At 40.8% G+C, this 26,222-nt stretch overlaps 2 protein-coding genes across 3 annotated transcripts in view; one reads left to right on the top strand and one right to left on the bottom strand.

Moving 5' to 3' along the window:
- Positions 1 to 8,374: 8,374 nt before the first annotated feature.
- On the bottom strand, positions 8,375 to 11,537 carry ino80c (INO80 complex subunit C). The gene is made up of 5 exons (XM_085292226.1): positions 11,251 to 11,537; positions 9,916 to 10,035; positions 9,700 to 9,811; positions 9,223 to 9,290; positions 8,375 to 9,116 (listed from the first exon to the last, which is right to left on the bottom strand). The coding sequence occupies exons 1-5, from the start codon at positions 11,428 to 11,430 to the stop codon at positions 8,985 to 8,987; spliced, it is 612 nt and encodes a 203-aa protein (XP_085148352.1). The 5' UTR covers positions 11,431 to 11,537; the 3' UTR covers positions 8,375 to 8,984.
- Positions 11,538 to 21,534: 9,997 nt separating this feature from the next.
- The window catches only part of galnt1 (UDP-N-acetyl-alpha-D-galactosamine:polypeptide N-acetylgalactosaminyltransferase 1), a 56,747-nt gene continuing 52,059 nt past the window's right edge, over positions 21,535 to 26,222 (top strand). The window contains exon 1 of one of the 2 annotated variants that reach the window (XM_085292224.1): positions 21,535 to 21,734. The gene's annotated coding sequence lies outside the window, so the exon portion shown is untranslated. Of the gene's footprint in view, positions 21,916 to 26,222 lie in introns of both variants that reach the window. The other variant, XM_085292223.1, reaches the window with a different exon arrangement.

The raw sequence follows: 26,222 nt of genomic DNA, 5'->3' as shown, positions 1-26,222 counted from the left end.
AACAGCAGAGCATATTAGAGAAGATAAGACCCGATGTTGTAATGGACTCTGGTTGGGGAGGAGAGAAAGGCTGACGTTGCCTCCAATGGAATTAGGTGACCTGCTACGGTGGTCAACTCTGGGATAATAATGTTAGCAATGGCTATTTAAGGGAAATACCACTTAATTTTAATATTGGGACTATATCATTCATATTGCTGAGGTCTGTGTTAGTGCATATTCCCATCTCATAGATATAGGAGACACATTAACCCAACAAGTACTTGCAAGGCACTGGAGGTGGCTAATTACTTCAGGCTGTAAAGCTGTCACAAACACAACAGACCAGGAAAACATGAAGATGAATCAGAACAGTGGAGACATTCGATTTCTGTCAGAGCTGAGGAGGCATATTGTACACTGAAGATATGGGGAGTAGGGGTCCAAAGAAGGATGTTTGGGCCACAAAGTGAATCAGAAGATAAAGTAAGGCATATATTATTTCAAACAAAAAATAAGAGAAAATGGAAGAGGGGTTTATTCATCAAAGCTAATGATCAGTACCAGGCTAGATCAGTAACTTGCTGCTATTGTAAGTGTACATTATATATGACTAAAAGAATATAACCAAAATTAATTGTTTGTTAAGTTCTATTTACCCACAACTTGCTTTTTGTTTCCCCCCCCCCCCATAAATCAAATAGGTGTTAGCCTCTTCAATGCAAACCACAAGTGACTTTTGCAAACTTCTAGGGTTCAAAGCAATGACATAGATGTTTACTACTACCCATATGTCCCTGCCCGTTGGTACCAGAGGTTGGCAGCAGGTCGCTCACCTATGTCTCTGCCTGTGTGACGGAGACTTTAATCAACACATATATTTGATTTGATTTGCCATTAAAATATGAACTGGCTACCACACCTTTTGTGTTGGCTGAATATCAGTACTCCTGGACTAGGATGTTCCCTCTGATTTGTTAAAGGGCAAGAAACACAAAAAACTCATCAGCTCAAAGTGGCAAACATCAGTATGGCACAAGACTTTGTAATCTAGAGAAAGAAAATGAAAAATCAATCCTACATTCTGTTTAAGTTAAAGAAGAAGACGTAAAGTAACTCACAGATGTTCTTAACCACGCATATCATGCTCTACCCACCAGGGGGCGTATTGATGCAGTGACATTAACGGTTTGATTTCGTTTGGCCTGATCTATCTTGGCCCGGTCTGTGTCAGTCCGCTGTAGAGGTTCCCTGGGGAAGGAATGTTCTAACATTTCTGACTCTTCATTTCACGCTTCATTTACCACCACAGTCTCCTAAAACACTAACTGTGGTGCGTGTGTGTGCGTGTGTGTGTGTGTGTGTGTGTGTGTGTGTGTGTGTGTACTTGAGCTTGTTCTTTCTCTCCTTTTAAATACTCTTTGTCTTTCTCTTACTGTACATATGCAAACACGTACACACCATACATAAATATATATGGATGGACACACACTTTAAAGGGTAATTTTTAATTAGTGAATGAGAAACCAGCTTAGAGGAGCTGGAGTCAATAGGTACTGTGTTGTTCTCCAAGGGCAAGCAGAGCATAAGACAGAATGGGCCAGAGTTCTCTTTAATGCGCACTGATATTGATGGTTGAGAGGTTTAAACACACATTACACACAAATGCACACCCACTAAGTCTGTAACTGTTGTTTTACTTCTAAAGTGAATGCAATTATCTCTTTCCTCTCTTTGCGGTGTATCCAGTGTGTATGGCTATGGCTCGGAGACATGCAATAAAAGTGTGTGTGTGTGTGTGTGTGTGTGTGTGTGTGTGTGTGTGCGAGAGAGAGAGAAGGGAGAGTTTTTATATTGGAGACACTGTATCTCATAAAGCCTCTGCAGTATCAATATCAGCTTCTTTCATACAGCCACAAAATAGAGAATTTTGCAGCTAAACGTTACTTTTTACTTTGAGTTAGTTTTTGCTACACGGAAACAATAACTGTGAGCGTACTGCTCCCATTTATGGATTCATTTGTATAGATCTGAGTGCATAATTGTGTGATAAAATCTTTGCACCCTTTGGAGAAACCGAATATTTCAGTACAGGCAAATCCTTCTGAGATTATTTTTCCAATTTGGCAGCAGAAATTTGCACAGTTTGGCTCAGACAGTGAACTGCCTTTTGGAGCTGAGCTGGTGGTAAAACATCAGATTTGGGACACAGGTTTGAAATTACACACACACACACCTGAAAGCAGACAAATCTAGCCTTGATGTGTAATAGCTTTTAAGCACAGTGAGGCATTGAGTTGTGTCACCAGAAGCAGTGTGAATGGATGGACACTATCATTACAAGCAAACACACACACACCACGCTTGGTTGGTATGAATAGATGGTCTGTCTCGGATTTGTGAGATTGGTTCCATCTGTTGTAGAGAAGGTTGTGGGGTCACACCCCGCCTATTACCTTTTTCTCTGTCCAATGACACTTTATTCACCCGACTATAGGTTTGGCAGTGTTCGATGGATGGAGCTAATCTGAGAAGGAGAAAGATGGGGAGGAGGGCAAGTAAAAGTAGATACAATATATGGACAGATGGATGAAAGTTACACATACAAACAGGACTGAGCCAGAGCCTTTCGATATAGGCAGTGCTTGCTAAGATTGAGAGAGAAAGAACAGCAGAAGGCATATCAATCAGAAACCCAAGAAGATTCGGCAGAGGAGAAAGAAGACGGGAAAGAAGTTGAGGAGAGATAGGAGCAGACAGGACACCAAAATGAAGAGGAGGAGAAGGACGGAGAGGAGACGGCGAATGTGGCCCACTGAAGGACAATCATTGTCTATCAGCATGAAGAATTGCCTTTCTTTCTGTCCCTTATGCCCACATGTGAGCGCACATACACACAGAGGGGAGCAAGCTGACCTGTGAGGGAGCACTGATTGAATCTTCAGTGGGATTAACAGGGATTTAGCCCAGTGTAATGATATCTGAACGAGTTGATTAGCTATCTGATGACACTGTCGTTTGACCTCTGCAGCACAAGAACACCTGGTAACTCATTGCATTCACTGAGGCTGCATTCAAACAAGGGGGTGAAAAATTGCTACCGTGGGCCTCCTTGAGGCAGCCATCAGGGCTTCTTCTTAGCTAAATGAACCATGAAACTGTGTCACTGTGTGGGCAGCCACAGCATGATCAGCTATGGTTAAAAATCTGTTTTCCCATGGTCTGTCCCTCTTAGGACAGTGCCAAATCACACAAGCAGTGGCAAAGGGCAAAGGCTTCCCAAGAAGGCGAATAAAATCCCCCCAAAAAACAAAAGAAATTTTGGTAATGATAAAAGGAATGCGCTGATGAGTGCTGCTGCTGTCTGCCTAGCCTGTTCTCATTCTCAGGACATGAAATATTGCCGTTTTACTGACCACAGATATAAACAAGGTGTCCTTTGGTGTCAGCTCCATAACACACCAGGTTTATGGCAGCAGTGAGAAGGGTCTCATTCCCAGCTCATCCCATATGTCAACTTGAAAAGGACCCTTTGGCATCACATTTAAAAGCATTGTGTAAGCTTTCAATGTGGAGGTCTAAATTATGATATTCAAAGTCATTTTTGGTCCTAACAGCTAACCAGCAAGGAAAATCGAAAGACAGTCCTGACTGAGAAACTTGTGACTTATTGCACCGGCACACCTAGAAATGTCCACCGTAGATTTTATTGCTCTTCGAAAGAGGACCATCATCTCTCTTTGTCCAATGCTGAGCAGCCAGTGCATCCAGGCACTGAATACTGTCTGTATATGTCTGCAACAGTAGTGGCATCTGACAGAACGGCAGAACTTAAGTTCACCAGTTAGCACATTATATCTGTTTATTCTTCCAAGACCAAAGCAAAGATGAAAAAATGTTCGTTTGGTTCTGATTATTATATGTGTGCTTATAGACACTAAACACTGACCCGTGAATCATTCGAGCATTAAAAAATGGACTTTTCTACTAGTACCTCATATGGTACTTTTCTATTCTACCTGAGCACTAAAAGGCTTGTGATACGACATGCTTAATTCACACAAGCACTTTTTTCCCTGTGCTTAAGAACTTTCTAACATTCACACTCAGAACCAGGCATCAGAAAGCAACTAACCTAACCAAAGATATTTGAGCTACAGCCACTTCAAGGGATGCATCAGTGTTGTGTCTACACATAACAGAAAATTTAGCAAAGAACCAACTTTAATTCCTCGCTTTGTTGTTAGCAGACGGTCAGAAAAACCTAGTTTATTCCTATTTTTTACATTTAATGTATGAAAAATTCTAATAATAATACTGTTTGTTATAAAATGTTATAAAATATTATATAAAACAGCATTTTTGCACCAATAAGGTAATTTGCAAAGAGCTGTTAGCTGAAAACCTGGGATATCTCTGCATGGTGTCCAATATGGCCTTAAAGAAATTTGAGGAAATTGGACAAGTGGGGCAGATGAGCAGTATCAGAAAGCTATATTGCTGAGCAACAGGCGGGAAAATTCTCCATCATCATCCACAAGTTGTTATGTGAAAGACTAATAATCAGTTAATAATGCAGATCCATACATATGCAATAATACTAAGTGCAATAATCCTTTCTGTCATCGTTGTATTTTTACTCAGTTGTATATAGTATTTGTATTTGTATTCTATTTTTATCTTATTGTATATTTATTTTATTTTATTCTACTGTATATAGTATTTTTATTTTATTCTATTCTGTACAGTTGTGTACTGTATTTATTCTTATTGTATTCTAATTTTTGCCTCATAACTTTTGCACTGTCCACTCCTGCTGTGACAAAACAAATTTCCCACGTGTGGGACTAATAAAGGTTATCTTATCTTATCTTATCTTATCTTATCTTATCTTATCTTAAAATGTAAAAGATGTTTTAAAAGATGAGCACAGTAAATTACAAAATGAGAAGGATTTTGTAATCAGTAAGATGTGAAACTGGTGACTGAAACTATAACCTCATCATGAACGGTTTTTTATTGTCTCCCTGATTTCCAAATGTCTTTTTAGACCACAGTTCGTGCCTCCTAACCAGAAACAATGTAGTACATGTTAGCTTTATTTTTAGCTATGTCCATCTTTTTATACAATCTATACTTGATACGTGGGCATTTAAGAGTTTCACTGCATTTCAGATACATTCTTTTCACATTAAATCATCATCCCGAGGACAAAAAAGAGCTTCTATATATAATCTCAACAAGATCAAAAAGAGCGACTCTCGAACTGGAAGCCGTCTTCTTAGTGAAGAAAATCCATAAACAGACAAGAGAAATTAAATATTGCATTTACAGGAATGGTCCACAGGCAGCTTCATTTTCTGGTGTGTGTTGAACGCCAGCTGGGATGGAAAAAGAGGCCGTCCGCAGAGAGTTTGTCTGTCATCACCAGTCAGATCTTTCCAATCTGTTCTTTAGAACTTGATTTGGATTCAGTGGCACTACTCACATCTCTAACAGTGTGGTTACGTGAAGATTGAAACTAGAATTTAAGGACATTGGGAACGTCGCCCTTTTTAAGATCTATCCACATGTGATCAGCGTGAGAGCTGATTTCTAGAAGATACAAAAAAAATCAAAGCTATATTTTTCTTTAGTTGTTTTATCTCTGTAATTTTTTAGTACTTCAGCTCTACTAAATTATTTTGTCTGGAGAGAAGCTGTGGAATCAAAATGAATTATTTTCATCTTGAAATTTTCCAATAACAGTTGATCACTGTTATCGGCATGATATTTACCTTCATGCTGAATCTACTGTGAAACTGATATCCAATATAAACATTGTGCTTCAACAATAATTCAGGTGTTGAAGTAGCATCATACGGATACAGACTGCTAAGTCTTTGTTTACAGGGAGTAAAAAAGTTCACTCTGCTACTTTTGCTGTTCCAATAGGTCAGAAACATAAATATGAAAGTTTCCCTGCTGACTCGGCAGGAGCTGAAGTTTGTCTATTGATCAGCCTACCAGAGCTGCTAGTCCATTTTTCTGACCTGGCATTTGAGACTAGCTCTCTTGAATTTTTCTTACATACTTTAAGATTGCAGATGAATAATGTAACATGACCGCTATCATTAGAGTTTTCCCTGTCTGTTGTGAAGGGCTTGCCCATGTGTCCACATAGTTCTGAGGGCTCCTCTCTGAATGTGAGAGCACAGGTGAAGCCAGTGAAGCTGTGAATCTGATCTGGTAATAAGTTCTGCAAACCTGGACATATGCGGTAACAACTATGTATCCGCTGAAGAGTTAAATGTCCCAAATGATGCTTTCCTTGCTTCATGTCCTGTTTACGTTCGATAGGCCCAATAACATAGGCGAAAAGCTGCCCTGTAAAAAAAATTCCATGTGCTGGATGTGAAATAAATAAGTACAGCTCCACCACCACTAAAATGTGACACTGAAAAAAAACTGAGACAAACTGGATGAAAATAGACATAAAGATGATTTTAGATCATAGAGTGTGTCTCCACAGGGTATCAGAAACTTTCAGAAAACTGCAAAAGTTCAGCGAGGGAAGTACTAGAAAACAAAACCGACAGAGAAGTCACTCATTGACTTCAGCCGGTGTGTGTGTGTTCTCCAAAAACGCACATTTTATGCAGTGCAGCAGGTGCCAAATCCTCCATCAAAGCGAGATGAGCCTTTTTAGGCACATCACAATCAATTTCTTAATGACGGTTATTATATGATTGAGCTGTAGTCCTCGATTGCTTACATCCTTTGCCATGCCCATACTGAAATTAGTGATAATTATCATCAGCCTGTTTAAATCAGTGTGCTCGTGTTTATTAAAGTCTATTACATGCTTTAAGGTAATTATGGATTCTGTCTGCATGGCGGTCAGTGTAAGCTTTCACTCTGTTGTGTCTTTATTAGCCCAACTATAGCAGAAGTATTTCTAATTTTTCCTTATACTCTTCTTAAACTTGAATTTATGACGACCTCTCAGATGGTAGTGTTTATCCTCCACCACCACAGTGGCTGAATAAGTTCTCCTGCCGCAGTTCGACTTAACGAAGCCAAGGTTTTGCTCAGAAATGGACACCCTGCTGTGACATCCATGACTCATCATGGGACACAGACTTGGCAGAAAGGGCAGAGCTCTGGCGCACCCAAGTGGAGATGAACTGTGACTGCAAAGACAAGTGCACCACAAAACCTGCTGGTTTCCATTTCTGTTGCGTGAGATACGCTCACTTATGCATGCATATGTCACAAATATTCATATATAAGTCATGCAAAAAAGCCTCACATAGCATGTTTGAGGCCTTCTATAAATCCTAACTCTAAGCACAACATAATACTGTGTAGCTTCTGGCATGTGAGCGCAGCAAAGAGGGCCCGAAATGTAAATGCACACACGCATGGAGACACTCTGCTGGGCTGTGTGCTTGGGTAGTAGAAAGCTCTGATGACGTTCATTAATCACGGTGTTGAGGTTTTGATGCCACAGCAGGAACGGCTCATGGATAAACTATACTGCCTTCATCAGCTTCACTCCAGCCCAGAGCTGGAAGAACACTCAGCCACGAGTAAGACGAGTCTTTTGCAGAAGGACTGAAGCATTGTGTTTGTTTTTCTGGAACATACCACCCAGTGTGATAGTGTTATTGGTGTTTTAGCTGCTGTTAAACAGCAATGGTGATCTTACGAGAAATAATATATGCTTTATATACAGGTTTTAGCTGAACAGGCAGTAGTGGGATCCGTTTATCTGTATAGAATAGATATCAGCTTGTCCTTCATTGATAACACATGGCTTATTGTTTGTATTGGGCTTCAAGACTGAAGGGAGGATACAGGGTAAAGTGTAATTACACATCTTGAGCAAATTTAAAAAAAAAAAAATTTAATTTAAAAATCAAGGAGGAACTGAAGGAAATTATTTAGATTGTTGCACCTGTTTCGCTGTCTCAACAGGTTGGACTCACAGCTTAGTGGTTCTTGTCGTATTCACGTATCCTTATTTGTGCTGTTTAGCCTGTATTTTTATTATTTGCATAATAGGAATCCCTCTCATGAGAAACACAACAGAATTTATTCTTTAATTTTTCATAAAGCACCATGAAATATCTTATGAAAATGATTGTGGCTGCCTGCCAAGTGCGATTTCTAACTCAGGTAGAGGGGTAAATTGTACGTAAAATGCTGCTTGTGGAACCAACGCTATATTTTTGTAAATGATGCGTGAAATTAAGTCCATCTGATGATTTGCTGCTTATAAAAATATTGATTACACCTTTTTGGCTTCATCTCTCTTTGACTGTGTGACTATCCAAGATGTAAATGAAGATGTAAATTTACACAAATTTCATTTACGAGAGCGCGGGTGGAAAAGAGACTCAAACTTTAGTACCACATTCAAGCTAGTTTTAATAGGCACATTATGAAAAGTAACTGAGTCAATGAAAAAGATGGGGGGAAAAAAACAGGTTAAACATTGCTCTTCTACTCTTCATTTCCACCAATGAAAGCACAGATCATTATAACAAAGTGGAACACAGAAACTTGCGTGTAAACAGTTACTACAGCAGGGAGGAAGGAGGAAGAAGGGAGACGTAATGGGAACATAACATTTACATTTGAGGAGATTTTTTTTTAACGAATAAGCAGAAGCACATCCTGTTGCTGACTTCTGAATGAACTTTTCCCACTGGCATATTTACAATGTAACATCCAGCTACTGACAGAAACATGCCTCATAAAAAGAATAAGCAATTGCCCAACACAATCTTTCTAGATGAAAGGAAAATCAATTTTGTTTAATTGATTTTGTCACATAGTAACAATTAAGATGTAGCTCACCCTGCTACTAACAACGGTGCAAACGGTTAGCTACAGTCAGCTTTTGATCTCCAGCAACTGTCTAGACTACCTGCTCTCCTCGCTGGCCTGACAGCTTCCTACGCTGACATGAGGTGAGTTCAGGTTTGAACCTGTTTTAGCTTTGAAGCCTTGCTCGACTGTCAGGGCACAATGCACGTTGCCTTTCGAAGAGCGAGATAGCCTGTAACAACATCAGTGGGCAGGAGACGGATGTAGGAGAACTCCTCAGAAGATGTGAAGCGCAGCTTTGTCTGTGGGTCTGTGTAGTTTGCCTGAGGAAAGACAAGAGAGATTACTCAGTGTGTTCTTTGTACAAGACTTGGCTAAAGTAATACTGTCCAACTTAAAACATTTTTTTTTAGCAGAACGGTTACTCACAGGGAGTCCAGAGATGTCTGAGTATTTCTTGGCTGGTTTTAGGGATGGCGGAGCATCAATGTTGTAGTCTACAAACACAAAAGGGTCATAAGATGAACTACAAATTTGAAATGTACTGTTATCTGCACTATTTTCACAGAGAAGTGGCTTTTAAAGTCTCATCAGTCTCATTACTAATGCAGCAATTCTCAAACTACTGCATTAAAGATGAAAGTCGCTGCAGGTGGGATGCAGATGACTAGAGCAAAATACAGAGCAAATCTTTGTTGGGGGGGGTAAGTGGTAATTTGTGCTTTTGCTTTAAAATGGCAAATCATTCTCTTTTTATTTAAAATGTCAGCTTTGTTAGTCACATTTTAAATACAAAAAAATGTGTTTTGGTATTAATTCACCACCATTTAATAAAATGGAAATGGAGCTGGAATTGTTTATAGCTGACAAATGCAAAAATGACTCCAGTTAAAAGAAGAAACTCACAGTTGGGATCATTGAGCTTCCAGGGTAAGGTACGCTCCAATGCCAGAATCTGTTTGAGGTTCTTCCAGGTCCGGTTCTTTTTGCCTGCTGCTGCTCCGCCAATTCCCGAATGCTGCCAAGATTAGAAAAGCGGAGGGAAAAAAGAAGGAGAATAAAAATTTAAGGAGAAACAAAGGAACAGGATGAACTCAGATTCATGCAGACATATGCACCCACCATGAATGTGTGGTCTTTAAATGGTGGAGGCTTTACAGTGGACTCTGTGATGGTGCTGGTTGGACCGCTGTCCGCCGATCCCACGGCCTTCACCTCAGCCACCGTCTCTACTGTTGTCATCTGATAAGACACAACAGTTAGATATACAGCAAACATGTTTGACTTAATTCACATGTTCAACATGTTATGCATAAATGGCAAAAGTTGGCTATACCCAGCTTAGACTGAAACCTCAGGTGCTTACAACAAGAAAAATAGTTTACAATCATACCTGAGCAGGAGTAACAATGCAAAAGAGAATTTGTTTTTTTAAAAAGAAAATACAAAATACAAACATAATCTATGACAAAAAAAAATTATATCAGGAATGTCTCAAAATCATTTTTACACAACTAAAACAAATGAATAAATCCAAAAGTCTAAAAAACTTTAATTCACTGAGAGTTGTTAAACATCAAATTTACTAGAAATGCACTAGTTGATTGGCCAGGGCCCAGGACTGGATGATTTCCAGTGGTTAAGGCCCTTTTCGATGACTGATCAGCCTCCCACATGACCAGTTGTGAGCCATGCGTGCACACACAGACACACAATGACATGTCGTTAGCGTGGAAGCTCCTCACTGTGATCGAGGACATGAAGATCACCAAAGTTAACCACAGGGGGACTAGTATGAAAATCCTCATAACAACAAACCTAATAACAGGTGTCAAAGCTCAGAGCCTTGGTATGTGCAAAAGACCAAATCAAGTATGAGCAAAATATAAAAAAATGAGAGAGGAAAGAGAAAACGGATGATGTCCTATTGCCTGGTAAACATGCTGGAAAATAAGAAAAGTACATAACACTGGTTTTGTCACATAAATCTGTTGCAGCCGCTTTCTTTGGTAAACTAAAATCTGTCAGGTAAAGCTTGGTCTGCATCAGCTCATTTTCCTGTTAATCATCTGTACCCGTTTCCAGCAGCAAAGCACTTTATTTTTCGTTGTGTGAGTGAGAGAAGATCCTGTAGCTTGCTGCCGTTTGGGGCAACTATAAACTTTAATCACTTCTCTTATTGTGAAAATAATATTTAGAAGAAAAGAAGACTTTAGTTTACATGTGCAGTCAATTATAGTTCTGAGAAGGAAAATCGGAGGTCACAATTTAAAAATTGGCAATCCGAGTCGGTGCATTTCTGCCTTTGAAGTTTGATCGTGCTGATTGTTGGTTTGTTTGTTTTTTTTATGGACATATTTTTTATTATTACCTAACTCTTGGTGCGAGTTTTTGATAATGACAAAAAGACGTTGCAACACACCTGAGGTGTTTTACTGTGCCTCGGTTAGCTTTTACCTGTGCCTGGGTTGTTGCTGTAGTAACCACTGGCTGCCCTTTCTTCTTCTTGCTGCTGTTCCCGGTGATCTGCTGAGTGGCTGAAACAGCGGGACTGCCGGGACGTTTCTTCCCACGGAAAGCGGCGGTGCTGGCGGCTGGCGGGGGAGTCTTGACGGTTATAGGGATCTGAGTTGCCATAGGTGGTGATTCTGGAGCAAAGTACCTATAATATATAATTATAAACGTTGTTTTCTCCCTCGGCACTTAGCATGAGCCAACCACTATCCTGATCGTAAACAGCGTTTCACCCGGATGTGGAATCAATTCATTTCCGCCTACGTAAGCCGCTAAATAGTTGACATTAATATTTATTGATGATTATAAACTATACTGTGTTAACCACTAATTGTAAAAACATAACATATATATGTTATTAAAATTATATAAATAATATACAAATAAATATATATATTTATGTTACCTCCACCCTCCACATCTTCTTGAGCTCTTCTGTGAGCCCTTAGTACTTTTCCATCTCCTGGTGTTCCTTCTTCCTAAGGTTCCTCACGTCAAGTCAACTCAAAATTTATTTCTATAGCACATTTAAAAGACTAGTGTACATCAAAGTCCTTCACAATAAAACCGCAATGTGGGCAGAACAAGGAACAAATAGTTAAAATTACATTACATGGTGTAGTGCAGGCTGAATGAAAGTCAAACTAATTTGCATCGAAAGTGAACAGGTGAACGATTGAATTGATTCCGATGTACGGATATCAACTGGGAGATTATTCCAGAGTCTAGGGGGCAGCAATGGCAAAAGCACGGTCACCTCTGGTTTTTAAACGAGAACTTGGTCGCATTAGGAGCAGTTGGCTGGAGGATCTAAGTGCTCTCTTTGGGTTGTACAGATCAAGGAGATCAGTTAGGTACCTAGGGGCCAGGTTATTCAGAATTTTAAAAGTGAGCAGAAGGATTTTGAAATCAATGCGATTCCTGGTGGCATAGCTACGTTTATCACTACGACTGTCTTCTTCTGCTTGTCCACCACTACTATATCTGGTTTGTTCGCCATCACCATTTTGTCCATCTGTATCTGGAACTCCCACAGGATCTTACCTCGGTCTCAGCTATCTTAGCTAGAACTTAGAACTTAGACTTCAAACTTTTTTTAATTGTCATTGTGCAGTTTCTGGCACAGCGAACTTGGATAACAGGACCACAAAGGTGCGAAAGTAAAGAAAACAATATACAAAGAAGAAGAAGCAATATATATGTATATGTGAGTAAACTATATACATGGTGTATGTGTAGAAACATTGAAACAGAAACATTGTGGGACTGTATACAAGGGGTCTGTGGTCATTTAGGATGGGGATGGTAATTCCACTGAGAAGGGGTGTCTCCCATTTTTACCTCGGGACTTCCAGGTCTACTCGGCACAGATGTTCTTGTATACTATCCCGGCCACTTGGTTCTGGCGTTCCATGTATGCCGTGCCTGCTATTTCTTGCACCCTGCTGTTATGTGCTGGATTGTCTCAGGGGCGTTTTTACACAGCCTGCCTGGGTCTTGCCTGATCGTACTTAGGGCTTGTTCCTGTGCTGCCATGATTAGCGCCTCTGTGCTGTCTTTCAGTCCAGCTGTGTTTAGCGACTGGTAGGATTTCTGGATGTCAGCCACTTCCTTCATCTGCTCGTGGTACATACCGTGCAGGGTCTTGTCCTTCCACGATGGTTCTTCTCCTTGCTCCTATTCTTTCTTGGGTTTCTGCTGATTGAGGTATCCACTAAGCACACGGCCTGTTGTGGCCGTCTTCCTGATGTACCCATGGATGTTTGTTGGATAGTGGTTCTGACACGCACTAGTCCTCTATGCCCTTTCTTTCTCTTATCATACAATTTCAGGGTGCTGGATTTGGGGTGAAACCATGGCCAGAAGCTTCCTTGACTTGATGTCACTGGCTTCTATCTCCTCCTTTGGCCAGCTTATCATCCCAGAAGGGTACCTGATTATCGGCAGGACATAGGTGTTAATGCCTTAATCTTGTTCTTTCCATTCCAGAACTTGCCTGACCCACTGCACGTATTTGGTGGTTCCGGCTTTTCTAGCAGCTTCTTCGTGGTTCCCATTTGCCTGTAAGTTTCGCAGACCTCAATGTCTGCAATGTTGCCTATTGATAGTGCAATCCCCTCAGTTCTGACTACCTTTCTTCTCTTTGTTACCATCCGACTGCACTTCTCAAACCCCAATGACATTCCAATGTTGCTGCTGTACATCCTAGTGGTGTCGATGAGTGAATCAGTGTGTCGTTCATTCCTGGCAAACAGCTTGATGCCGTCCATGTAGGTGCCTGATAGTTGCTCCATTCCATAGTTTGTATCCTTAACCACTCGTGTCAATGATCTCACTGAGCTGGTTCAGAACAGAACAGAATATGCAGAACAGCAGAGGGGACGTGTCTTTGGTAGATCAATTGGCTTGAAGTTGGCCTCTAGTGTTGTTCACCACATCCCCATTGAGTTCCTGATGAAGGCTGTTGGGGTTCCTTTGATCTTGTATAGTTCTTTTATATATTTATTAACTCCAAAGCTGTCTAACTAATGTTTCCCCTTTTAAACATTGTAAGAGCCACTTTGCATTCAGTTGAGCAGCCACAGGTCCTGTATCTTTTTGCAGCGTCCTTGTTCTTTAATAATGTAGTTGTGCAAGATTTTGCATTTGTTTGTTCCCCTGAAAGCCTGTGTTCAAAAAATGTTTGCATTCTACAAGTACAACCACTGGATATAAGGTCACTGGTGACTCAGAGGCTCTTTCTGAAATGCATGGCCTCTGAAATAAGAACATGTATTACTTGAAAATATGTGAAGTTCCCATATAATCAACACTGACTTTTAGAGGATGGAAAAATGACAGTGTTCCCCTTGCTGTGGCCTACCTTCCATATATTCCACAGAAGGACTTTAAACGAATAATAAAACAAGCAGATTTTACTGTGACAACATCATAGAGCCACTGAAGCTGACGCTGAGAGGAGAGATTGATTCCACCAAGAACATTAAAAGCCTACAGATTTTATGGTCACGCTGCTAATCCCGAGGGGAAATATAGTGTGGCCACACTTCTGTACATGGACATGAAAACGACACAACAAGAGAACTGGAGTCTCATAAACCACTCACCAGGTCCTTGCTGTGTGTAGTTACAGTATTTATTGCTTCACCAGTGAGCTGCCCTAATGGATGACATCAAGCTTCAATCAGTATGAAGCTCCAGCATTTACTCCATTTAACCTGTGAGCCTCATCAAACTCTTTTATCATTTTGCATTGTAATAATTCAGTTCACATGTATTTTTGAAATTATGTAGAAAGGATTCTGGAATCATGAAACAAAATTTCTCATTTACTCAGAAAGTGTAATAGTTTTTAAAAAGCTATGGATCTGACAGGGGGGGGGGGGAAACCGAGACTGTAAGGTTCTCTGAATTAAGAATTTCAGTTTAATATTGTGCTTTCTGTGTTAGCCCTGTCATAGGCTGGCAACCTATCCCCCTGCCCTGTCAAGCTGCAGGTTCTAGCACCCCTGTGATTCTGTACTGGGAGAACAGATACCATGGATGGATGGATGGATGGATGCCTGCAAATTAGTAGAGACTCTGTTAGTCTCCGCTAAGTATAAGTATGAATCAGCCTATTTTATAAGATGGAAAAATGATAATGTGTCCCTTTTTGGGCCTTCTCTAAATTCAACTTAATTCCTTTGAAGGATTTTAAAATATTGCTCATTATTTTCAACCCTGTACTAAAAAGAGCAGTAGTAAATTATTAATATTGAACATTTTAATGTTAAACATTACAACTATTATCACAAAGGGATGTCAGTACTGTTGTCAGTGTTCTTCTTGAATGTAAGTTAACATATCCACTGTATCTGAAAGAAGCCAAGAAACAGAATGCGTTATTATTTGATTGTTAGACTTGACTCTCCTAAAACCAATACCACCTTCAATATAGCTGTCAGTAGGCTTAGCAGTGACAGAAAAAATCCTGTCAGTGGAACATTGCTGCCACCATGTGTTGTTCAGGAGGTACCACACAACTGGAGGCAAACCATAAAGAATCCCTATAAAAAGGGGTTATACTGAGTGAAAATACATACTGAAGGACGGCCAGGTGCCCAGTATACGTGGGACTGTACAGCATCTTTAATCATTGTGCCCCTTTGCACTCATTGAAACAATGACCCTCATTTTTATTAGCTCTAACTTGCAAAAATACATTTATGAGTTGCATCCGAAACTCAACGGCTATTATCGCACAACAGTTGCTGAAATAACAGCTAATAGTTATTGAATTATTGAATTAGAACCAAGGAATACACAAATGCACAAAGACACATGTACATACTTGTACATGTGTACGTAAGACCTTTAATGCAAATTTTAGGCTTTCTTGAATACTTCCTGTGGTTTCTTAGTGAAAGAGTTGGGAAAATTGCATTCAGATAAAATGCAGTACATTTGTTAAACCTTTAACTTGTATAATTTTGTTGTTTTGGGTTTTTTTAAGTTAGAGATTGGAGATTTTTCAGAATAGCTCTCAGCAATAGTAACATGTCCTATATTGCACCACATAAATAGTCTGTGGCCCACATTCAGTTTGTTGGTATCCGGTCACCCTATTTAAGGAAAGTTTCTTTTTTAGATTCTCAGTAGACTCAAATAATAATGCTGCAAAGGGTTACAGTGAGTTTTTCGTGACCTTGTTTCATTTTACTTTGGAGGCTTTGATTACACTATACAAACTCGTAATCTTTCCACACTCAGATGTTTTATTCTCTATTTGAGCTCCAGATATGTTCGTACAAATTTCCAAAGACAACAGTATTTCTTTCTTTCTTTTCTCTTTTTGGCAATAAGATTACATGAACTGTGGGACTAGACTTTCTCTTATTTCCTAAGAAATCCATAGTACTGCTTGCTTAACTTTTTCCTTCCTGCAAAGATTTCTGCACCAGCTTACAGCCTCTTATCTTGAGTCATAAGGTTCTGTGCTGCTATCTGCTCTCATTCTACAAATTACATACAAACATATAGGCTGATGTCTGTACAGATTATCAGGCATCTCAGTCATGGTATGTCCACAAGAGCTAGGTCAACCGCAACTGCTTTAGATCTCCAAGCAATCTAAGCCCATTTGCTCTTTATCATATAATGTGGTTTCCAGGCATTCTCCCTTGTGAAATGAAGCACTAACTGCTTGCAACCCCGTCACAGTATTCCACTGAAATTCCACAAGAAAGGAAATATATTTATGCAGCGGTTAAAGAAATCCAAAAATGTAATCGCCTTTACTTCCCATACATTTCATTGCCCCTCACATGTGCCTATCCAAGTGAGCATGGTAAAATAATAATACATTTCTACTGAACAGTCAAGGGCACAATTTGACCCAACTCATTCAAGCAATTCTTATGAAATTTAGTTTATCACTATATGCTTATCATTCAGGGAGAATACACTGGGACATTGGGAACACTACATCAATGTTATTCACTTCACCTGATGGTGCTTTTAATTATGTTGCTGTTCAGTGTGTGTCTGCAGCCTGAACTGGTCTACAGTAATCTACTTGTTGATCAGAGCATTATGCCATGCCTTGGGAAGTACATGCTTGTGCTCTTGTCATTCAGTCACTGTGTTTTACATAAACACCTTTGAGGGGGAAGTGCCTCCAGCAAATCCATCATTCTGTGCTGGCCCACCAGGGAAGAACCTGTCAGCATTTAGCCAGCTTACACAACAAAGATCTACCACATCCAAATTCAACTCGGTGCCCTCCGAGCTGCTGGGAAGACCTTGATGAACTCAAGCTGTGTGTATGTATTTTAGACACACACAGAGGAAGACTGCTGCTGCTCAGCTACTTTTCTTTCCCCGTCCTCACTGTGACTGGAGGACGAGGCTCACCAGGGAAATGCTGATTCAGAAGGTCTTTCCAAATGCCTCATTCATTTTTCAGTACTGAGACACTGCTGCTGCCAGCTACATCAATAAAGTATATCTAGAGACTCTACTTAAGCTCAATTGCAAACATATATGAATGTTTTATGGCTCAAGTTATGAGATGTAGCTGTGGGGCACTGGACCTGCACAAGCTACTTCTAATGAACACATCACCTGCTGTATTTGGTCAAACAGTCGTCTGGAGCAGCAGGGCAGAACCACCAACATCAAAGTAAAAGATTTGGCACCAGCTGTCAAGCGTACAGCCTAAACTCACCTGGGTGCCACACAGAGCTCTTCTTTTCAACAAGGAAAGCTGTTTTCTGTTGCTCTCAAGTATCCTGTTGCTAAAAAAAAAACGAGAAAAAACAAAAGCTTTTATTGGGGATTTTCTGGTGGAAAAATGCACACATGCTGTGAGCAATTTTATAGAACGTTGTGTAAGCCAGTGAGGTAGCTCTCTGCTCTAGTGGCTCTGTGTGGTATGGGAGGCAAACATGTAAGCCGCAACCTGAAGCAAAACTTATTGATCTATGTAAGCAGGCCATTGACTGGTGCTGGGTGTGTGTCAATGTCTCTAATGGGAATGGATAGCGTTTGTGTGTGTTTGAGCACAAGCAGGCCTGTACGCCTGCCTGGATCCTTCCTAGCTTATGTGCATTTGTATATATTTGATTATCACTTAGATATGAATGAGCGCACGTGTTGAAGCAAAAAAAAAATGTACAGTTGAAAAAAAGGCTGCTTTAACCATCATAAGATCCGCAAGATCACCGGCAACCTGTTGTAAAGGTAAAGGTAGGTTTTGTTTATGTTTACATCTAACTTTTAATGGATTTTTACCATTTGGCATACACAAATGGAAATCATATAAGAGAATAACTCTAAGAACCAAAATGCATGACTTAAGACTTAACTTAAAAGATAACATCTTCTACTTTGTGAAATGATGCTGGGTTAGGATACAATAATCAATGCATATGCCAAATCTCCAAAACTGGCCACTGTTGACTGTGGTATCAGTAGAAAGATGAATAAAACAAAACAAAACCACCCCCTTTCCCCCTTAGTTATACTTTGTATTGCATAAACAAATGCTTGCATTGCATTTAGTGTCATTCTAAGAGGTGCATCAGTGATATTTTAGCAGGTGACATTCTCCTTTCCTACTCCAAGGTTTGAGTTTAAAACAGCAGTGTCGTCCCCCCCCAATCCCACAGGCTTTAAGCTGGGGTTTTTTTGTTGGTTTATTTGCATCTCATGCTGATTCAGGCTATTTATCTGTTTGTTTTGTTTTGTTTTTTGGGTTTTTGGTTTTGTTTTGGGGTTATTTTTTTTTGGGGGGGGGGGGGGGGGGGGGTTGCACATGTGAGATTTAAATATAGAAAAGAAAAAATAACAAGATTGTAGGAACTTTTTGTAAATGCATAATGACTAACACAAGATGGCAAGCTTGTCCGGGGAAAATGCAAATAGGTTGAGCATGTGTGTGTGTGTATCACATATTTAATCATTCACTGTGCTCAATGCTGCTTTTTGAATACACCGTGCATGTCCTGACCTAGAAGTGCAGCTGTATTGCTATTCACATCTCATCAAGTCGAGGCAGAGTGTTTTCTGTCTGTGCAGGTAGAGCGATGACTCATAAAAATGAGACTCGGCTCCTCGCTGACTTCATTAAGTCCAACAGGAGTTTGGCACCCGCGCTGACACAAACCAATTTGCATGTGCAACCCTGAGAGAGTGGACCAACACCATATCTTGCACAACATATGTTGACCGCGGTGTATCTTTCAAAATTACATCCGTGTCTGCTTTGCCAATGTGAAACAGAATTTACCGTTGTAGGCAATGTGCGAGCAATAAATTGGTATGAGTTGAAGAAAATGAACTCACTGAGGCAGACAGCTAGCTCTGCCCAGCACTGGAAATGGTGTGAGCGCTCCCAACTGCTTCTCTTGTTCTGGTAATAAATTGTGACAAAAAAGGTTATGTTTTCAGTCAAGGCATCTAAACACTCTTGATGGAGCAGGTAATGGTGAGCAATACTGTTGACATCTTATTTATAGCTTCTTGTAACTGAGCGTGTCCCATTTCTCCCTTTTCCTTTTGCCAGAAAAGAAGCGCCCATTCACCTTTCTCTGCTTTTCCTTCTTTTTTCTGTGCAGCTTTTTATCCTCTCTATATAGCAATACATGAAAAGCCATTAGCTGGATCTGAGGTCTCACTGGATTGATGGTATGTGTGCAAGTAGTGGCCTATAAAAACAAGCTGAGGTAGCCCTCTTTTAAAATTACCTATTAGTGCTTCCCATCAGTTCATGACCAATTTGTTGTTTATTCCTATGTATTCATATAAAACTATATTTTATTAAAACTGTGACAGAAAGGATGAAAAATGTGAGTAAATGGCCTGATACAATATATTGCTTTCAGCAATATTTCCCAGTTGATATTAAACTTCCCTGCATCCTCAAGACACTATTAACTAACGTCCTGATGGAAGCAGCTTCTATTATTAGGGATAGATACGTTACGGATATATACTCACTGGTCATTTTCCTAATACCTATTTGGACCCTTTTTGCCTTCAGCGCTACTTTAATTCTTTGTGGCATAGACTCAACAAGGAGCTGGAAACACTCCTGTGTGATAGCATCGCACAGCTGCTGCAGGTTTGTTGGCTGCACGTCCATGATGTTAATTTCCTGTTCCATCACATCCCAAAGGTGCTCTCCTGGATTGAGATCTGGTGACTGTGGAGCCCATTTGAGTACAGTGAACTCACCACAGTGTTCAGGAAACCAGTGGGAGAGTTTGAGCTTTGTGACATGGCTCATTATCCTGCTGGAAGCAGCAATCAGAAGATTGGTACGCTGTGGTCATAAAGGGATGGAGGCAGTCAGCAGGCTATGGTGTTTAAGAAGTGCTCAGTTGGTGCTAAGGGGTCCAAAGTGTGCCAAGAAAATATCCTCCACAGCATTATCATCGCCATTCTTGTCTGACCTCTGGCATCAACAAAGGCATTTTCACCCGGAGAAAATGACTCACTGGATGTTTTCTCTTTCACACACCATTCTCTGTAAACCCTAGAGATGGTTGCAAAATCCCAGTAGATCAGCAGTTTCTGAAACAGTCAGACCACCTCCTCTGGCACCAACAATCACGTCACGTTCAAAGTCACTTAAATCAATTATTATTCCAAACTTTCTGCAAAGCTTTAGTTGAAAACGAAGGGCTTTCTGCATCTGCTTTAGGCTTTTGAATGTCTTGAATTTGGCTTACTAAATGTAAATGAACCCACCCAGTAAAAGATTAAAGAGCTTGTGCTGATGAACTAAGGGCTATAACAGTAAGTAAGGCAGGTTTTTAACATTGCAAAGTTTCAGAATGTATTTTTCCCCTACTGATGAAACAGCAAAAAGGGTTTGCTTTTAAATTTTGCTCACCGACTGAAACCTAACTATGTAGATTTTGCATGTTCTCCCTGTGCCTGCATGGGTTGTCTTGCAGTCTGAAGTTGATTGCCTTTTCTCTGTTTTGGTCTTGTGACAGGTTGAGATAGGATCAATTGAGTTAAAAGAGCTGTTTTTTGAAGGAAACACAGTAGCTTTCCTGACAGGTGTGTTGCTTAAAGCTTCCTTCTTTGGTTAAAATAATAATGATAATAATAATAATTTAATTGAAATTTAAAAAAAAAAAGTCCATGCCTTGCAGATTTACAATACTCAGTGCTTTCTGACTCCTGAGTTGGACATTAATTTCAAATGAGAAACAGACATTTACTTAGTTTTCTTCCTAAATATGAATATTTCCCACAAGGGAGCTGTAGGAAGGAGAGGGCCAGTTAATACCGTGTTACAAGTGTTGCAGTTCCAGAAGTTTTCACAGGAATCACCCCCTGCTCATTTATACCGCGTGGTTAATAATTATAGGCTCATTACAAGCACCATCTCACTGATCTGACTTTGGGCTTATTATTAAAATCATTATTACTATAATTATGACCTCTATAATGTTTGTTTTATAACACATCACTCACGTCACACGAGCTCCAAAATGCATCATTCACACTAACAAGTAGGTTTCAATCAATGAAAATATGCGTAAATAAATAGTGGTGATCAATGAACTGAAATTTTCTCTTTTTTGGACTGTGTAAAAATAAAAACAGGGATCAGTTACAGTATTTCTTCCGGGTTGTGATAGTCGAAGGAGGGATGAGCAGTGATGCTGCCTGTGTTTGCTCCGCACATCAGCAGCCCTGCTCCTCTCTCTCTCTTTCCCTCTCTCTCTCTCTCGCACAGACCCAGGCAGAGGTTGTACGTCCGCTCCGGGAGAGAGAGCTCACACCGCATAGCGCTACAGCCGCCTGACACCGACAGTCCTACCGCACGCTCTTTTCAAATGGATGTCTCCTCCGTTCACGCCTTTTGACACCGGAAGGTGCTCCTGTAGCTGCGTGAGAAACACCTCATCCCTTGCTTGTTTTCTTAGGTAACTGCCTTCTCTCGACGACACAGAGAGAGCCATACTCACCCCCCTTTTCTTTCCATCGTTAGCCCGCTAAGCTAGCTAGCCCGCTAACTTAGCGGCGATACTTTGTATCGAGTCGGTATCAGTTTTCTGCCTGCGGACTCTTTGCGCCACGGCTGATTGAGGTGACCAGTCACTCTAGGTAAGGTGAAAATACTTGTTTTAACACCAATTGCAGTGATTGTTGTTTCCTCTCTTAGCCACATAGTCATTTTTGGAGGGTTGCTTCTGCCCAGTGACCCCCCTACGGTTATCTGGTAGCAGGCAAGCAGCCGCCGTTATGGCAAAGCGGGGCTTGTTGACAGAAGCAGCCGAGCAACAGGGATGCGATGCGACTCTCCGCTTAAGGCACAGATTGCCACTTTGCTTTCAGGTGAATTAACCGGTAGATGCTGTTCCACAACCGCACCGAAACACGCCAAGTGAAGGGAAAGCTGCTTCCCTGATAACGGTGCTCATAAATACTTTTTTTCTATCCATCCCGCGTTAGCGTTCAACCGTGACTGTTGATTTGTAGCGCGAATGGGCCACTGCCGGGGTCAGTGCTATCGCACACTTGCCGCATTTGACTGCAGCGACTTGTTTCCCCCTACTAACGGTCAATTCAAATGAGTGCTAGTTATCAAGTTTTCCTGACTGCTCTGTGATCTCACCCAGTGAGATCAAAAGAAAGCGTCTGTTTAAAGTAGAGCATAATGGTTACAGTGGAATGTGTATCTGCTCTTCCTTTTGCTCTTTTCCTCCTTTCTGAACATTTTAATGCTTCATTGTTGCATCACAACCCGAAAAAGATGATGTGTAAACCCGGAATTTAACCTCTGATTGGTCTGTTGTTGTGCGCCTAATAGAGGTCAGATGACTTTAGCTGGGAAAAGAGAAGAAAACTAGCCAGTGCAAATTTGAAGAGGTTAGTCACTTTGAATGTAACGCAGTCACTAAAAAGACTTTGTAAAGGGTTACTTAAAGCATGTGGGGCCTGATGTGTGCGTGTATGTATGAGTGAAAGAAGAGAGAATGTGCGGGCATTAACAATGCTGTAATTATCTCAGAGATAAGAAAATGGATCCACTATCAATCCTGCAAGACTCGGCAGCTCTGCACAGCAGAGCTGATGAAGCTGTAGGATTGACAGGGAACCAATTAAATTAATCTGTCATGTTCCTTAAAGGGAGAGAAAAGAGGAAGCATGTATTATTTATCCTCTCTCTCTCTCTCGCTCTCTCTCTCTCTCTCTCTCTCTCTGTGTGTGTGTGTGTGCGTGCGTGCGTGCGTGCGTGCGTGCGTGCACACACTCGTGTGGCATTGCCTGTAAGAGTGCAGCAGGAGAATACGCTGTGTTGCTTAAGGGAAGCTGTGCGGTACCTTGTTCACTACCTGTAGCAGCGGTCCCATGGTGCAGGCGAGCTCAAGGCTTTGATCATTTTCAACAGGATTATCTGTGTGGTAGCGCTGACTACCAAATAGAAGAAGAAATAACCTGACCACATAGTGCTTGGCTTCCTTGAAATCTATATGGGAAGTTGAAGTTGTGGAATCATAACTGGGGTTTTGTGCCATGTTGAGGATCTTTGCCTCAGAGCTGGATATCTAAACTTAGGCTTGTGTTATAAGGCATGACTATCCAGCTCTGAAAGGAAATGAATCATGTTCCTCATTTCAAGGCTGTGGAGTCTGCATGATGTGTTTCCTGCCCTGTGTTGCATTGACTGTGTGTTCAGGCTGTAGCAGATTTGCATCCGTGTGTGTGTGCTTGTGTAACCATGTTTGTTATGGCTGACTTGAGAGTCTTTCAAACTGGGAACATTTTGGCCAATCTGTGGGACGTACAGCATTGGGAATATAACAAAAATAGTTTTTTAGTGAATGAGATTAATTGAGGAGGGGAAAAAGTGTGTGGGGAAAGTACGTCACTGTGGTTTTAAGTCATATAGTGAGTATGACTAAGTAATGAGTTGTGTATGTTTTTGCTGCAGGTGGATATAGTCATTGCAAAAGCATGTTTTTACAAAACATCTAAATTATAAGGGACAGTTACAAACAAAGTGTCTTAACCTTTTCCCTATTTTTAATCACAGTGAGAAATTAGTAGCTCACGTTTTCATTGGCTTTGCTGCTGAGTAAATAATCTGGAAAGTGAAGGCGAAAATCACTGCCGTCCTGTTTGCGTGTTTGCTAGTGTTTGTCATCAAGCGTGGCTGTGGCGCATTTATTACTCCGAGCTGCTCTGGAACAATAGCTCTATTCTGATCTGTGTCTCCGGAGGGAAGCAGCAGCATTCGGGGACCCTGGCGATCTGTGTGCCAGTGAGGCTTGGTTTGGGATTGGGTTTCCACAGCCACCTGGAGCTCAGAGCACAGGAATGCCATTGTTCCTACTTCCAGACTAAGACCGGATCGCACACATGCACATAAAGAGATACATGCGAGAGGACTCATACCAGCCTGCCTGTTCCCCCCCAAAACCTGGGTCACCCTGCTTTGTTACATTGGCATTACTCACATGCACAGCCACCATGACCTGGCAGTGGCTGCTGAGCGTGTGAGTGCTTTAAATATCAGTGAGCAAAATTTATTGCACTTCCACTCTTTGTGCGTTGTTCATCTTGCTTACCACCTAACATAGGCCTGCAAAGTAGGTGAGAAGTATTTAATAAAGTGTAACTAGAACTGAAGAAATTGCCCAGTTAATCATTTTGTTATTGCTTCTCACAAGTTGGCAGTCTTTTTGCCCGTCATTGCAAAATTCTGATAGCAGCTTCTCTAGTGTGCACAACTGGCAGCCAAATCTGTGTCGTCTTTGTATTTATTTATTTTAATTAACTTCTAAGATTTGCTGTGCTGCTTAGACAAAGACGAGACATCACCTCAAGGATGCCATAATGAGCATTTTTCAGTGTTTTGTCATTTTCTGCTAAAACAATAAGTCATTTAAATATGCATAATGATGGTAACCGTTTATTTGCAAGAACAAGAAATAACTGGGACACTTTAATCATATGGATGCATATTGTCATAGACAAAAGCCACTGGCGGCGACAGATTTTGTGGTATCTGTTGTAGCTTGTCAAATGTCACTTTTGCTTTCTTTAATGGAATCTCGCTCTCACATGAAAAGGACTGCACAAACATCAGCTGTCAGTGCATGAGCTGATTACTGCCTGCTTACCAACCAGCTACTCCACTAAGATGGGTTTTGTTGTTAATAATGTTGTCTGATCACACTCACATCAGACAGAATTATCTCTACCCTCTGCAGCAGTTGGTTCTGGCATTGGCAGTGCAGCTGAAAGCTCATTTTCTTGTCACAGAGCAGAGTAGAGTTGCCATAAATTGGAATAACATCACCAACTTGGAGCTATTATGTATAATATATGTTTGTTTTTTGTGGTGAAACAAGTATGGGTTTTGTTTTTGTGCTGCCAAAAATCTAAAAAGTATTTTTGAAAAATAGACGATGGTGGTCGAATTAAAGCCAGTTTGAGCATGCTACAAGATTATTTAGCCTGTATTATATCTATCCCAATATCAGAGAGAATTAGCAAAAGCCGACACGTCAACTTGATTGAGGGGGTGGATCTAAACATCTGTTCTGCTCAAAAAAGGCAAGTGTGGCCCTGTAGCTAGTTTAGCTAGATCAGATAGCAGAGACCTAAATGGCTGATCTTCAGACAAGTAAGAGAAGCTGAAAACAGAGTGTAACGAGAAGGAGAGAGAGGGGATATTGGCAGCATTTAGCAGATTTTTTTCCCTGTTTCTCAGTCCTCTAGGGTTTAGGCAGACAAGTTTAGTTTTGTGCTCTTGTGTGTGTGAATGTGTGTGCTGGTGCTTGGCTATACGTGTGTGTCCTCTGGCTCTACAGTGGGTCACTTTAGGGATAGAGTTGCATAGAAGTGGGTCAGCCAGTGCCACCGGGGAGTCTTGCCAGCTCTCTGCTCCTATTCAGCATTGAACCGACTGAAGGCCTACACAAAAAGTGTGCGTCCACATATGTAAGGATTGTTTCTGAGAATTACATGTTAGTGTGAAAATCACACCCTTCACACTCAGCGACCTTTGCTGGATCAGCCATTTACCGAACATGTTCCTTCCTCGTTTGTTGCACTTTGACTCCTCATAAATATGCTTTGGTGGAAAAAAACTGTAACTGTGAAGGCAAAAAGAGCAGCACGCCTATATGTGGCGCAGTATGTTTAAACTGCATATAGGACCTCTACAGATGATTCAGAGCCTGTCACAGCCAGAGTGTCTCAGCTGGATGGACACAGTGTTTCTGCTGGCTTAATGATAAGGAAATAGGATTTAGCCCAGCATTCAGCAGAGGTTTATTTCAACTCCTAGCTGCAGTCTCTTGTTTTCTGCTCTGGCTCTCCTTTGACAAGGAATTAATGGTCTATTTCTGTTTTCATTTCAGTTGCGTATGTAAGTCTTCACAAGGTAGCACCAAAAAACC

This window comes from Mchenga conophoros, linkage group LG11 (genome assembly GCF_057382185.1).
Source record: "Mchenga conophoros isolate Kocher_MC1m ecotype Shallow Benthic linkage group LG11, M_conophoros_male_GT1.1, whole genome shotgun sequence".
NCBI classification, from domain to species: domain Eukaryota; kingdom Metazoa; phylum Chordata; class Actinopteri; order Cichliformes; family Cichlidae; genus Mchenga; species Mchenga conophoros.
Note: the sequence above shows the minus strand (reverse complement) of the source record. Positions and strands in the feature narration are given on the sequence as shown.

Bases quoted from the DNA above. Each gene is read 5' to 3' on its own strand.
- ino80c (XM_085292226.1), bottom strand. From the start codon at position 11,430: ATGGCAACTCAGATCCCTATAACCGTCAAGACTCCCCCGCCAGCCGCC. The intron at 10,036-11,250 runs GTAAAAGCTAAC...GTGTCTTATCAG, and splicing joins CAGCAACAACCCAGGCACAG to ATGACAACAGTAGAGACGGT. The intron at 9,117-9,222 runs GTGAGTAACCGT...GTCTTTCCTCAG, and splicing joins CAGACATCTCTGGACTCCCT to GCAAACTACACAGACCCACA.